This window comes from Pristiophorus japonicus, chromosome 19, assembly GCF_044704955.1.
Source record: "Pristiophorus japonicus isolate sPriJap1 chromosome 19, sPriJap1.hap1, whole genome shotgun sequence".
NCBI classification, from domain to species: Eukaryota; Metazoa; Chordata; class Chondrichthyes; family Pristiophoridae; genus Pristiophorus; species Pristiophorus japonicus.
This window is the reverse complement of record NC_091995.1, coordinates 70,197,734-70,212,136: the sequence shown is the minus strand read 5'-3', so window position 1 is coordinate 70,212,136 and position 14,403 is coordinate 70,197,734. Positions and strand designations below refer to the sequence as shown.

Genomic DNA, 14,403 nt, shown 5'->3' with positions numbered 1-14,403 from the left:
GCCGCCCCCGCTTCTTGCCCGAGGGAAAGTAACCCTTGACCGACCCGCCCTCGGCCTTGTGGGCCATGCCGACAGGCCCCGCCCCGGCCTGGCGCCCCGGGGAGCCAGGCCGGGAGCAAGGGGCGCCGCACGGCTTGGATTCGGGATGGTGCAGGGCGCTCGGCGGAGGGCCGCCGATCTGGGAGCCATCGGCGCGCGCCGTTTCGCAAGCGCCCCCGTGCCCCGCGGCCCGGGCCTCCTCCAATGGATCGGCGCGCACCGCATCGCCGGGCTGCACAGCGGCCAGGGCACCACACTCCCAACCTCCCCCTTTGACCGACAGGATGTCCTCCAGGGTCAGGCTGTCGCAGGCCCCGTCCAGCGCTCCTGGGGCAGGGAACTTCCTGCTGTTGGGCGAGGTGATCTTCTGGACGATGGCCTCCAGCTTCAAGCCCCGGCCCTTTCGGGGCGGCAGCGTTTTGGTCTTACCGGGGCTGGCGAGGGAAGCGGCCGGAGACACGCTGCCACTGGGGCTGTATTTCTCGTCGGCCGTCGGGGGAGGGTCGAGGCCAAACTCAGGCTTCTGCGAGGGGCTAAGGCTGGCTCGGCGCTGGGGGGGGTTGGAGTTGTGAGGGGGCACCGATTGGACCTCCCCATCCCTGGCTTTGGAGTCCGGGCAAAGTCGTTTGGCGGGAATGGGCGATATGAACGAGCGAATCCGTCTCCGCGACAAAATCGGGGATTGAACGGACTGGTCCTCCGGGCCCGGCGGGTCACCTGGCTTTCTCAGCACAAGCTTGTCCGCGTCCGCTGACCACTCGTCCGACCTGGGGCTTTGGGCCTGGAGCGAGAGGTGGCCGCCCATCTCCTGCTGCCCGGCGCAATAGACTCTCGGCTCATTGGGAACCCCGGCCCTGCACAACTCCCCGGGGTGCTCCCTCCGGCCAGGGGCGCTCGTCCAATCGGGATCCAGCACCTGCCAGTGCGAAGGGATTGGGGACCTCAAGGCAGCTTCGGACTCCAGACCTGCCAGGGGGGCGTGGAGCTGCTTGGTCAGCAGGGCGGAGAGCGTGTCGGAGTTGGCGGGAAGAGGATACAAGGCGGCCTTGTCGAATGGCGGCTGGTGGTGGTGGCGGAGGGGCCCAGCTTCGCGCAGCTCCAGCCCGGTTTCCTGCTTGACCAGCGCTGCTCTGGCCAGGAGAACTTGGTCCTCCGCCCTTGCCGGAGGTCGCCTCCTGGACCCGGCCCGCCCTGCCCCCCTGCCGTATGGCCGCCTGGCCCTCGAGGGCCGGTTGTTCAGGGCCTGATGGGGAAAGTTGCCGGCGGCGGGTCCCGGGGGCAACGCGGTGGTGACCAGGGCGGGGCCCCTGGCCAGCTCGGGGTGCTCGTACTTCCAGTGGGGCGGCGAGGGGGCCCCGGGGCCCAGGCCGTCGCGGTGCCCGCCGGCCCGGTTCTGACCGTGGGCCAGGTCCGCCTCGTCCTTGACTCTCGCCTCCCCTGCCGCGAAAAGGCCTGACTGGATCACCGACTGGCCGGCCTTGCAAGACCCGACGCCCCGGCCAAAGCCGCCGTCGTGCGGGTGCCCACAGTCCGGCGGCACCGAGCCTCTGCCCAACGGCCTCGACGGGGAGACGTCGCAGATGACCGACTTCCGCTCCGACATCACGCCGTCGAGCTGGGCCTCCGGCTCGGCCTTGCTCGGCTCGGCGCCGAAGCCCGGCTCCGGCAGCCTGCCGTCCCCCCAGGCCGAGGGGGAGGCCACGGGGTTGGCGCGCACGTCCTTGCGCGTTAGTTCCACCATCTGCCGGGCGGGGTAGCCAGGCTGCACCGGGGCATCCATGAAGCCCAGATACTGGAGCTCAGGGGCGTAGCCGGGGTGGAACTTCCGCCCGTGGTAGCTGGCCTGCAAAGCTTCTTGGAGCAAACTGTGGCTCTTTTCGGTCTTGGCCGGGAGGTGCTTCCTGTCCCCCAGTGTGAACTGGTCGGCCTCCGGCTGGTTGTAAGGGGCCACCGGGTACTGCATGTAATGGTAACCCCCATCAGTCTTGGGCAAGTCCCGAAACCCATAGGCCAGGCAGCTGGGAGACTTGGAGGAGGGGTCCATTCTGGCAGCCAAGGGGTCACCGAGCACCAGCTGGCCTTGGTGCACCAGACCATTCCCGTTCTGGGCGGTTAGCTGCGCCATGACGCCGCGAGCGTTGGCGGGCGGTTGGCTGCGGCCGGTTGCCTTCTCGCCGCCGGCTGGGAAGACGGCGGGCCTGGAGTGTGGGTCCTCGTGCCGGCCGGCGCCCACAGCGTCGCCCCTGCCAACCATCGCCTCGCGGGACACGATGACGCCGACCGGCTTCTCGCCGCGCGGCTCGGCCAGCGTCGCCAGGGCGACCCCGTTCCCCTCCTGGCACAGCTGGGCAATCAGCTCCTCCTTGGAGAGGGGCCGGCCATCGCCGAGGGGACCAGGCAGCTCCAGGCGCCGGGCCTTGTAGGCCCGCTCCGAGCAGCCGCTCTGCCCGCTCAGCTGCCGGACCCGCTCACCAGGGTCCTCGGAGGAGCTGGAGCAGCCGCCGTCCAGGGACTCGGCCCGCGGTGACTTCAGCTGCTCCTCCAGGCCCAGGTGCTCGGTGGGGCCCCCCGGCCTGGCGGCGGACGAGCGGCGAGCCTGGCGCCGGTGCAGAGCCAGCGTGTCCGAGATCAGCAAGTGCTGCACCGTGTTGGGGATGTTGGCCACCTGCGAGCTCAGGGCGGTCAGGCTGCTGAGGCCCAGGTCGGAGGCCCGCTTCTCGGCCCCCTCCAGCCCGAAGCCCTCGTAGGCCCCGGCCTGCGAGCCGGGGCTGGGCATCAGGCCGGCGGGGGCAGGGCTGGGCTGGGGCAGCAGCTGCAGGACACGGCTCCTCACCCCCAGGCCCATGGCGGCGGGCCCACACTGCAGGCCGTCGCCGCCGGTGACCATGAGGGGGGAGGGGGTGGAGCTGCAGGAGGGGGACTGGGCCACGGGGGTGGTGGGTGAGGGGTTGGAGCCGGGGCTGAAGTTCTGGTGGAACGGCATGGGCGACTTGGCGGGAATGTCAGCCGAGCAGTAGGGGGCGAACTGCTGGTTGAGCAGGGCCACCTTGGAGTACTGCAGGGGGTGGAGGGTGTGGGGCTGAGCCTGGGCCGCCTTCGATTGCTCGTAGCAGGGCTTGGCCAGGGCCGGCTGGTAGCCGTACGCGGGCTGGGCCCCGTAGCCGGGGGCGGCGGCAGCGTTGACCATGTAGCCGTCGCACTGGGTGCTGGCGCTCATGTGGTAGCCATCGAAGGCCTGGCCAGCGGACTGGCCGTAGCCCTGGGGAGACGGGTAGGAGGAGGAGGAAGAGGAGGAGGTGGAGGCCGGGGCTGGGAACTGCGGGGCGCTGTACTGGGCGGCCCGCTGCTGGTACTTGGCCAACAGGGCCGTGCTGGACTGGTGGGCCAGCTGGACAGCGGAGAGTGGGGGCTGGGACAGCTGCTGGGAGCCAGGGGGGGCCGGGAAGGGCGGATGCCGCAGCTGTTGCGGCTGTCCGGCACCCGGTGAAAATTGGCCGCCGTACACGTCCGGCTCGAACTGGCCGTAGCCCGGCATGGCGGCCAGGGGCGCCCGCCACTGGCCCTCGCTCAGGTACTGCACCGAGTAGCCGCCGGCCTGCTGCGCCCCATAGCTGGCGGGCAGGGGCCCGACCAGCCGCCGCTGGGCCTGGGGGCCGGCCAGCTCCTTGCTCCGGGCGTAGTAGTAGTCGGCGGTGGGCTCCCGGCGCAGGGCCGGGTACAGCTGCTGGTCACAGGCCTCGCCGAGCGGCCGGCCGGCCGATGCGCCGAACATCTGGCTGGGCTGGTGCTGGCCGTACTCGGCCAGCCGGGCAGACTCCTGGGCCTCCTGGTGCAGCAGCCTCTGGTTGCCGTGGTAACTGCTCTGCTCCCGGTACGACTGCATGCTGCGGTGCGGCGCGGTCCAGTCCGATCTCCGTCAGGGGTCTGCGGGGGAAAATCGGAGACAAAAAAAAAAAAGAGAAGGAAAGAAATATCAGTAAAACGTGGCCGGAGCCAACAGCGGCAAGAGACACGGGGGCAGGGGGGGGGGGGGGGCGAGAATCACTCCCGGGGTCAGGCTCTCGGCCTGTACAGAGAAGCTCACTGGCCATTCCTGCCCCAAGCCCCGTCAATCGGGGTTGGTACAAAACTAGGCCCCGGGGCGGACCTTTCCTTTGGTCACGCTGCGAGGTGGGGGGAGGGGGCAGCACGGAGCAGGCGCAGGAATGGCGAGGAAGTCAGTGCCCGGCACGCTTACGAGCAAACCAGCGAGGGGCGGCAGTCTCCTCATGCAGCCAGCGACTATTCGACAGCTTTACCCATGGGAGCCGCTCAATTTCATTCAAACGGCACCAAGGCCGGCCGGCCGGAGGGAGAGAGGGCAGCACAGCGAGCGACCCCCGCTCCGGGGCCCCCAACGCAAATCGCCCACACTGCGGGCTGGGATCCTGGCAGTCGAATGCAACGGGCTGGTAGCAGCAGCCCCTTCACTTCCTGCAGGGCCAGGCTGGGAAGAGTGAGTGTGACCCTGGCAACGTTTCCCGTGGTCAAGAGGCCAACGCTAGGCCCTCTCTCCCACAGAGAAGAGGCCATTCACTTTGATACCTGGAGCTGAAGGAGTGATCGCCCGGGGGTGGGGGGGCAGAGAAAGCACAGCAAATAGGTTTTGAGAATGCATGGCATTTGGAAGGGGCGGGAGCGCGAGATAGCGAGAGAGCGAGAGAGCATTCAGAGGGAAGGTCACTCACTAACTGTACAGAGTCACTATTTATTCAGAACTATAATTATTCATTGCATCGATTTATTGAAGACAGATTGATCCTGGTGTGGGTAACCATTGCGCCCGGAGAGATTTAGGTCTATAACCAATAGACAACTGTTGGTTGCCCAGCAACCCTGCAAAAAGGTTCTTATTTTCTAAAATGAAATCTAGTTCAAGGGTAGAATTAGAAGAATGCACACTCGTGGCCATGGTGGAGGTTGATTCTGGCTGACTGAATAGCTCTTCCCAAGGCGGAGCACACAATCCCCCCCAACTGACTCCTAGAACAAAAGAACATAAGAAATAGGAGCAGGAGTCGGCCATACGGCCCCTCGAGCCTGCACCGCCATTTAATAAGATCATGGCTGATCCGATCATGGACACAGTTCCACTTCCCCGCCCGCTCCTCATAACCCTTTACTCCATTATTGCTCAAAAATTGTCTATCTCTGCCTTAAATATATTCAATGACCCAGCCTCCACAGGTTTGCAACTCCTCATCTCAGTTTTAAATGTCTCAGAATAAGGGGCTGCCCAATGGGCCCAAATTTCCCCAGGAGTTGCTCTGTTTTTTTGGGGGGCAACTTGATTTTTCTGGAGTATCTTTTTAGTTGCAATTCTAACCATTTTAAGTGAGTTAGTTAAGTTTTTTTTTTAAGTTTTTTTTTCCCCCCCAGACACTTACACCGGTTTTGGCCATTTAAGCGAGTTTGGCCAGCAAATAGTTGCTCCAAACTAACTTAGGCCAGCATATGTTGCCACTTCTGACCGCACAGAAAAACCTTACCTAGAGTTGAGGAATCGGCACAAGTAACTACATTTAAAGCTCCAAACACAGCACAAAAAGTAATAAGCATTCAATAAAAAAAACTGAAGTAAATAATTAAATGAATAAAGAACTGAAGTAAATCCTACCCTCAACTAATCTTAGCAGCGGCTGGCCATGCAGGACTCGCTGCGGGAGAATGCGGCATCTGAACCCCAGGATTGGTGGGGGGGGGGGGGGGGGGAGAAAGAGGGAGAGGGCTCAACACGGCAGGCTGAGGTGGGGGGCTGGGGGTATTGAACGCAGCATCGTAACGGGGTGGGAGGGGGAAGAGAAGAGATCTACAGCGGGCCCACCCCGGGAGCCCCCTCCCGCCAGATCAAAACTCTTCCCCTCCCCTCCCACCGCTCAAAGCTCTCCCCACCCACCAACCCGTCTTGTAGCCCGCAGCGTGGATAGGGCAGTGGCCGGCCTGTGTGGCAGGCCACTCGGCCTGGGATAGGGACGGCGAGCATCGGCCCCTCCCACACAGCCTGTATCTCACACTCAGATTCCGGGGGCTAGGAGCTACTGTGCATGCAGGAGAGGCTGGGCAGCGGCCAAACTCGGCCTGAAGATTTTTGGCACCCTTGAAGTTCAACAAGAGCAGCGCATCTCTGGCGAGTGGGCCAGAAATCTGTACTGGCCAAATTTGGGCCCGATGTCCCCTAGTTTTAGTTTCCCCGATGAGTGGAAATAACCTCGCTGCATCCACCTTGTCGAGTCCCCACATTATCTTAGATCTTTCGATAAGATCACCTCTCCTTTTTCTGAACTCCAATGAATATAGGCCCAACCGACCTTCATAAGTCAACTAAAAAAGTAAGTACTTGCCGTGACTCCTTCCCTCCCCCGTTGCTGGCCCCATTAACAGGGAGGAACTTGGGAACAGGAGACGACCATTCAGCCCCTCGGACCCGCACCATCATTCAATTAGACCATAATCTCGTGGAGGCCCCTACCTCAGAGAACCTCAGCGGCAGGTCGGAGCTACAAAAAGGAGCGGTGAGCGGCGGCCTGGGAGCAGTGTGGTGTACCACGGCAAGGTACAGCGCGAGCTGGTGCAGGAGGGCGACGGCAGCGAAGAGTGACGTCATCACGGTTCAGGTCGGTGATTGGAGCGCGGGCAGATACAGCAGGAGCAGCGAGGTCTTGTAGAAGGAGCGGCGAGAGATTGTAGAGGGATGTGATCGGGGCCCAGGTTAGGCGCGAGTTCGGGTCCAGGGGCTGCCCACACTGATATGTGCGCGCACTGGGTCCGTGCAGCAGAGCTGGTCTCCAGTTGTCTTGGTTAACCCTTGCCACTGGACCAAGACCTAGCTCTGTCAAGCCCGTGTGGTGGCTGGTGTGCAATGGTCACCACGCGTTAAAACAATCCACGCACAGGCATCTTCCACTCTTCAGGATGTAGTTCGGGTTTTTCTTTCGAAACACTTGGGAACGCATCCTTTTTTTTTTTAAAAACGTGGAAGCAAGTCATCCTCGTTTCGAGGGACTGGCTATGATGATGACGATGAGTCAACCCCCTCATCTCAGGAATCAACCGAGTGAACCTTCTCTGAACAGCCTCCAATGCAAGTATATCCCTCCTTAAATACGGAGACCAAAACAGTACGCAGTACTCCAGGTGTGGCCTCACTAATACCCTGTACAGTTGTAGCAGGACTTCTCTGCTTTTATACTCTATCCCCCTTGCAATAAAGGCCAATCCTGATCACTTGCTGTACCTACAGACTAACTTTTTGTGTTTCATGCACAAGTACCCCCAGGTCCCTCTATACTGCTGCACTTTGCAATTTTTCTCCATTTAAATTATAATTTGCTTTTCAATTATTTCTGCCAAAGCGGATAACCTCACATTTCCCACATTATACTCCATCTGCCAAATTTTTGCCCACTCACTTAGCCTGTTTATATCCCTTTATAGATTTTTAGTGTCCTCCTTACAATTGGCTTTCCCACCCATCTTTGTATCCTCAGCAAACTTGGCTACATTACACTCGGTCCCTTCATCCAAGTCATTAATATAGATTGTAAATAGATGGGGTCCCAGCACTGATCCCTGCGGCACCCCACGAGTTACTGTTTGCCAATCAGAAAATGACCCATTTATCCCGACTCTCTGTGTTCTGTCAGTTAGTCAATCCTCTATCCAGGCTAATATATTACCCCCAACCCCATGCAAGAACCTATTATGTGGCACCTTATCGAATGCCTTCTGGAAATCCAAATACACATCCATTGGTTCCCCCTTATCCACCCTGCTCATTACATCCTCAAAGAACTCCAGCAAATTTGTCAAACATGATTTCCCTTCATAAAACCATGCTGACTTAGCTTGATTGAATTATGCTTTTCCAAATGTCCCACTACTGCTTCCTTAATAACGGACTCCAGCATTTTCACGACAGATTTAGGTCTATAGTTTCCTACTTTTTGTCTGCCTCTTTTTAAAAAAAAAAAAAATAGGAACGTTACATTTGCGATTTTCCAATCCGCTGGGACCGCCCCAGAATCCAGGGAATGTTGGTAGCTTACAACCAATGCATCCACTATCGCTGCAGCCACTTCTTTTAGGACCCTAGGATGCAAGCCATCAGGTCCTGGGGACTTGTCCGCCTTTAGTCCCATTATTTTACCGAGTACTACTTCTTTAGTGATAGTGATTGTATTAAGTTCCTCCCTCCCTATCGCCCTTTGATTATTCACTATTGACGTTTTTAGTTTCTTCTACCGTGAAGCCCGACACAAAATATTTGTTCAATGTCTCTGCCATTTCCCTGTTCCCCATTATTAAAACCCCAGTCTCATCCTCTAGAGGACCAACATTTACTTTAGCCACTCTTTTCCTTTTTATCTACCTGTAGAAACTCTTACTATCTGTTTTTATATTTCGTGCTAGTTTACTTTCATAATCTATCTTCCCTCTTATTTTGTTTTTAGTCGTTCTTTGCTGGCTTTTAAAAGTTTCTCAATCCTCTGGTCTCCCACTAGTCTTGGCCACATTGTTTTCAATTTGATACCATCCCTTGTTTCCTTAATTTGACACGATGGTTATCCCTTCTCTTAGTCTTTCCTTCTCATTGGGATATATTTTTGTTGCGAGTTGTGAAATAGCTCCTTAAATATCTGCCATTGCACATCAACCGTCATACACTTTAATCTATCTTCCCAGTCCACTTTAGCCAACTCTGCCCTCATACCTTTGTAGTCTCCTTTATTTAAGCTCAGGACAGTGGTTTGAGATCCAACTTTCTCACCCTCCAACTGAATTTGAAATTCAACCACTCATTCCTAGAGGATCCTTTATTACAAGATCATTTATTAATCCGGTCTCATTACACAGCACCAGATCGAAGATAGCCTGCTCCCTGTTTGGTTCCGCAATGTACTGTTCAAGCAAACTATCCCGGATACCATCTATGAACTCTTCCTCAAGGCTAACCCTGGCCAATTTTCTTTATCCAATCAATATCAAGGTTAAAATCACCCATGATTATTGCTATTCCTTTATTACAAGCCTCCATTATTTCTTGATTTATACTCCATCCAACAGCGTAGCTACTGTTAGGGGGTCTATAGAATAGGCCCACCAGTGACGTTTTCCTCATCCCCTTTCAACATCTTGACCTTCTGAGCCAAATACCGTTTCTCACTAATGCACCGATCTCATCCTTTATTAACTGAGCTACTCCACCTCTTTTCCTTTCTGCCTGTCCTTTCAACAGCCCAGGGGGATTGGAGCGGAGCTGGTTATGTACAGAGGGGGAAACAGGGTACAATGCCCCAGGATAGGGACACTTGCACCTGATCACAGCCAGCGTGGATCACACCCTTGGCACATACCCTGCTGACAGCTTCAGTCCAAGCTCTCAACAGGCCCTTGCTTGAGGCACGGTCTCATTACTGAATCCCCGAGAGGGGGAACAGGAAGGGAATAGTGAGGTCCCTTCCCTCAAAGCGGCGTAAACCATCGCAATCACATAAACACCCGCCGCAGAAGAATTCTCCGAGAACAATTCATGTGGGCTGAAGTCCGTGTACAGACGGCCCAGTTTGGAGCATGGACTCGCGGACAACGCCTTTTATACCGCGCAGGATCAGTGCACAGTCCCAGCCACGATCCCAAGGGTGGCTCACTTACTGCCCGCGCAAGGGGCACCGTTAGACGGGCACGCCAGGGAGACCCACAGGTTGGCTGTGGCCGAGAGCCGGGCTCAGGGTCTGTGGGCACAGCGCGGGAATGGCATCGGTGAATGTGACCACACTGCCGAGGTCAATACCATCACCCCCGCACAATACACCCGCTCAGCACTCCCTCCCATCATCAGTGTTATACAGTGACAGACCTGTACCAGTACTGTACCCGTGTTATAGTGACAGACCTGTACCCACCAGTACTGTACCCCAGTGTTCGTGACAGACCTGTACCCACCAGTACTATACCCGTGTTCGTGACAGACCTGTACCCACCAGTACTATACCCCAGTGTTAGACCTGTACCCACCAGTACTGCACCCCAGTTATACAGTGACAGACCTGTACCCACCAGTACTGCACCCCAGTTATACAGTGACAGACCTGTACGCACCAGTACTGTACCCCAGTGACCGGGGGAAGAGAAAGGAGAGCGAGGGCAAGAGAGGAGAGAGAGAAGGAGAGACAGAGAGAAGAAAGAGACACACACACACAGAGAGGGAAGGGGAGAGCGCGCGAGAGGGAAGGAGCGAGGGAACGAGGCAGGGGAGGAGCTCGGCGCTGGGTTGACGGCTCTGGGTCACAGCAGGGTTTCCTGTGACCAGGAGCCGTGTGAATCAGGCTGGAAGAGCCCATCCCCCCAGGCCTGTGTGTGGGGGAGGGGCGGCCCTGGCCGGGCCCGCTCGGTGTTACCTCTGCCCTGGGCCCTGGGCTGTGCTGTGGGCCGGGCCGGGCGGGCCGCCGCGGGCTCGGCTCCTCGCTGCTGATCCTGCTCACCGTGCCGACAGGATTTACAGCGGAAATCACCCGGTCAGCTGACTCCAGGCAGCCAATGGGAAGGCGCGGAGAGCGGGGGCTGGGAATGGTTCTCCGGGGGACCCCGGCCAATCCCAGGCTCGGGCCCGGCTCGGCTCATTGTACCAGGCTGCAAACAGACCGAGGCCGGAGCCCACGGTGCAGCTTACACACCGCCGCCGCCGCCCCCCCCCCCCGCCCTCCTCACAGACCCACCCCCCCCCTCCCCACACAGACCCACACCCCACCCTCCCCACAGACCCACACCCCCCCCTCCCCACAGACCCACACCCCCCCCTCCCCACAGACCCACACCCCCCCCTCCCCACAGACCCACACCCCCCCTCCCCACAGACCCACACCCCCCCCTCCCCCTCCCCCCACAGACCCACACCCCCCCTCCCCCCACACACCCCCCCTCCCCCTCCCCCCACAGACCCACCCCACCCTCCCCACAGACCCACACCCCCCCCTCCACACAGACCCACACCCCCCCCTCCACACAGACCCACACCCCCCCCTCCACACAGACCCACACCCCCCCCTCCACACAGACCCACACCCCCCCCTCCACACAGACCCACACACCCCCCCCTCCCCCTCCCCCCACAGACCCACACACCCCCCCTCCCCCCACAGACCCACACACCCCCCCCCACAGACCCACACACCCACCCTCCCCCCACAGACCCACACACCCACCCCCCTCCCCCCACACCCCCCCTCCCCACAGACCCACACCCCAACAGACCCTCCCCTGGACCCTCCCCACACACATCCCCCCCCCCGCTTCCTCCACAGACCCTCCCCACACCCCTCCCTCCCCCCCACCCAGCAACCCACATACACTCACTCTCCCTTCTCCCAACCCCCATCCGCTCATTCTTATTCTCACACTTGGGGCATTTCCTGTTGATTGGTTGAAACTGCCACCCAGCCGATATTTCACTCAGCTTGTTCTCTACACTCCATGTCCTTGCTCACACAAAGTCCCACTCACATCCATCACCCCCTGTGCTCACTGCCCTACATTGACTCCCAGTCTAGCAATGCCTCGATTTTACAATTCTCATCCTGGTTTGCAAATCCCACCTTGGCCTCACCCCCTCCCTATCTCCAATCTCCTCCAGCCCCCCCCCACCACCATTTCTAATTTCCCCGCCCCCCCCCCCGCCCCCCCCCAGAGATCTCTGCGCTCCTCTAATTATGGCCTCTTGAGCATCTCCAATTTTAAATCGTTCCACCATTGGCGGCCTGGGCCCTAAGCTCTGGAATTCCCTCTCGAAACCTCTCCTCTTTTAAAACCTACTACTGACCAAGATTTTGGTCACCTGTCCTCATAGGAATAGGAGGCCAGCATTCAGCCCCTCGAGCCTGATCTACCAAGCATAGAAACATACAAAGTAGGTGCAGGAGTCGGCCATTCGAGCCTGCACCACCATTCAATATCATGGCTGATCATTGCCTCAGTACCCCATTCCTGTCTTCTCTCCATACCCCTTGATCCCTTCAGCCGCAAGGGCCACATCTTACTCCCTTTTGAATATATCTAATGAACTGGCCTCAACAACTTTGATAGAGAATTCCACAGGTTCACAATTCTCTGAGTGAAGAAGTTTCTCCTCATCTCAGTCCCAAGTGGCTTACCCCTTATCCTTAGACTGGTACCCCTGGTTCTGGACTTCCCAAACATCGGGAACATTCTTCCTGCATCTAACCTATCCAATCTCTTCAGAATTTTATAAGTTTCTATGAGATCCTCTCTCATTCTTTAAAACTCCAGTGAATAAAAGCCTAGTTGATCCAGTCTTTCTTCATAAGTCAGTCCTGCTATCCCAGGGATCAGTCTGGTAAAACCTTCGCTGCACTCCCTCAATAGCAAGAATGTCCTTCCTCAGATTAAGAGACCAAAACTGTACATAATATTCAAGGTGTGGCCTCACCAAGGCCCTGTACAACTGTAGTAAGACCTCCCTGCTCCTATACTCAAATCCTCTAGCAATGAAGGCCAACATGCCATTTGCTGCCTTCACTACCTGCTGTACCTGCATGTCAACTTTCAATGACTGATGTACCATGACACCCAGGTCTCGTTGCACCTCCCCTTTTCCTAATCTGCCACCATTCAGATAATATTCTGCCTTCCTGTTTTTGCCCCCAAAGTGGGTAACCTCACATTTATCTACATTATACTGCATCTGCCATGCATTTGCCCACTCACCTAACCTGTCCAAGTCACCCTGCAGCCCCTTAGCATCCTTCTCACAGCTCACACTGCCACCCAACTTAGTGTCATCTGCAAACTTGGAGATATTACATTGCAGATCACGGCTGATCTGGATCTCAACTGATCTGGATCTCAACTCCATTTACCTGCCTTGGTTCCATAACACATACTCATTTTTGAAATTTTCAATTGACCAAACAGCTTTTTGGGGGGAAATCAGTCAGTCACCCAACCCAGTGCCCACTGTTTAACGCTGGGCCTCTCCCAATCCTCAGCCATTGACCCAGAGCGGACAGCAGTTTTGTTATTGAACTTGGACTCTGCTCGGCCAGTGGCTCCTTCCCATCCCCTGTAACCAGTTTTCTTTCGTGAGAATGTTTAGTAAAAATAAATTCACCTCGGAATTGGTCGGGGGCTGGGAGTTCTGATCTCCTGCAGTCCCTCCCGAGACGGACTGTGACAAGGTATCTCCCAATATTGGCCCTTTCTGGTACAAGAGACATTGTCCACAAGAATTTTACCTCAAATCTCATGGAATGATACAGCACAGGAGGCCGCCATTCGGCCCATCGTGCCTGTGTCGGCTCTTTGAAAGCGTGATCCAATTAGTCCCTCTCTCCTGCTCTTTCCCCACAGCTCTGAAAATTTCACCCCTTCGAAGTATTTATCCTATTCCCTTTTGAAAAAGTTACGATTGAATCTGCTTCCACCGCCCTTTCAGGCAGTGTGTTCCAGATCAGAACAACTCGCTGCGTAAACACATTTCTCCTCATCGCATCTCTGGCCAATTATCTTAAATCGGTGTCCTCTCCTTTCACTTGAAACACTTTCTTCTCATTTACTCTTCTCCAAACCCTTCATGATTTTGAACAACTATTAAATCTCCCCTTAACCTTCTCTGATTTAAGGAGAACAACCCCAGCTTCTCCGGTGTCTCTCCCCGTAACGGAGTGTTTCCAGCTTGCTCGGTTTCAGATTTGGGGTCACAGTTGCGGTCTGGTCAACGAGGACAGATCTGCAGCGATTAACCCGGGGGCAGTGGAATGGCAGCCCACAATAGCCCGGTCTCTCCGAATGCTGCCCTTTGCTCCAACACCTGTCTCTCGCAGGAAGTCTCATAAGAACATAAATAGGAGCAGGAGATGGCCATATGGCTCCACGAGCCTGCTCCGCTATTCAATAAGATCGTGGCTGATCTGATCATGGACTAAGGTCCATTTTCCCACCCGCTCCCCATTAAGAAACTGTCTATTTCTGTCTTAAATGTATTCAATGTCCCAGCTTCCACAGCTCTCTGAGGCAGCGAATTCCACAGATTCACAACCATCAGAAGAAATTTCTCCTCATCTCAGTTTTAAATGGGCGACCCCATATTTTAAGATTATTCCCTCTAGTTCTAGTCTCCCCCATCAGAGGAAACATCCTCTCTGCATCCACCTCGTCAAGCTCCCTCATAATCTTATACGTTTCAATAAGATCACCTCTCATTCTTCTGAACACCAATGAGTAGATGCCCAACCTCCTCATAAGTCAATCCCCTCATCTCTGGAATCAACCCACTGAACCTTCTCTGAACTGCCTCCAAAGCAAGTATACCTT

At 56.9% G+C, this 14,403-nt stretch overlaps 1 protein-coding gene across 1 annotated transcript in view; it reads right to left on the bottom strand.

Moving 5' to 3' along the window:
- Positions 1-10,671, bottom strand: part of tcf20 (transcription factor 20) — a 34,116-nt gene extending 23,445 nt beyond the window's left edge. Inside the window, 2 exon segments of the mRNA XM_070861554.1 lie at positions 1-3,963; positions 10,476-10,671. Coding sequence (XP_070717655.1) covers positions 1-3,922 — 3,922 coding nt within the window. The 5' untranslated portion in view covers positions 3,923-3,963; positions 10,476-10,671.
- Positions 10,672-14,403: the final 3,732 nt, after the last annotated feature.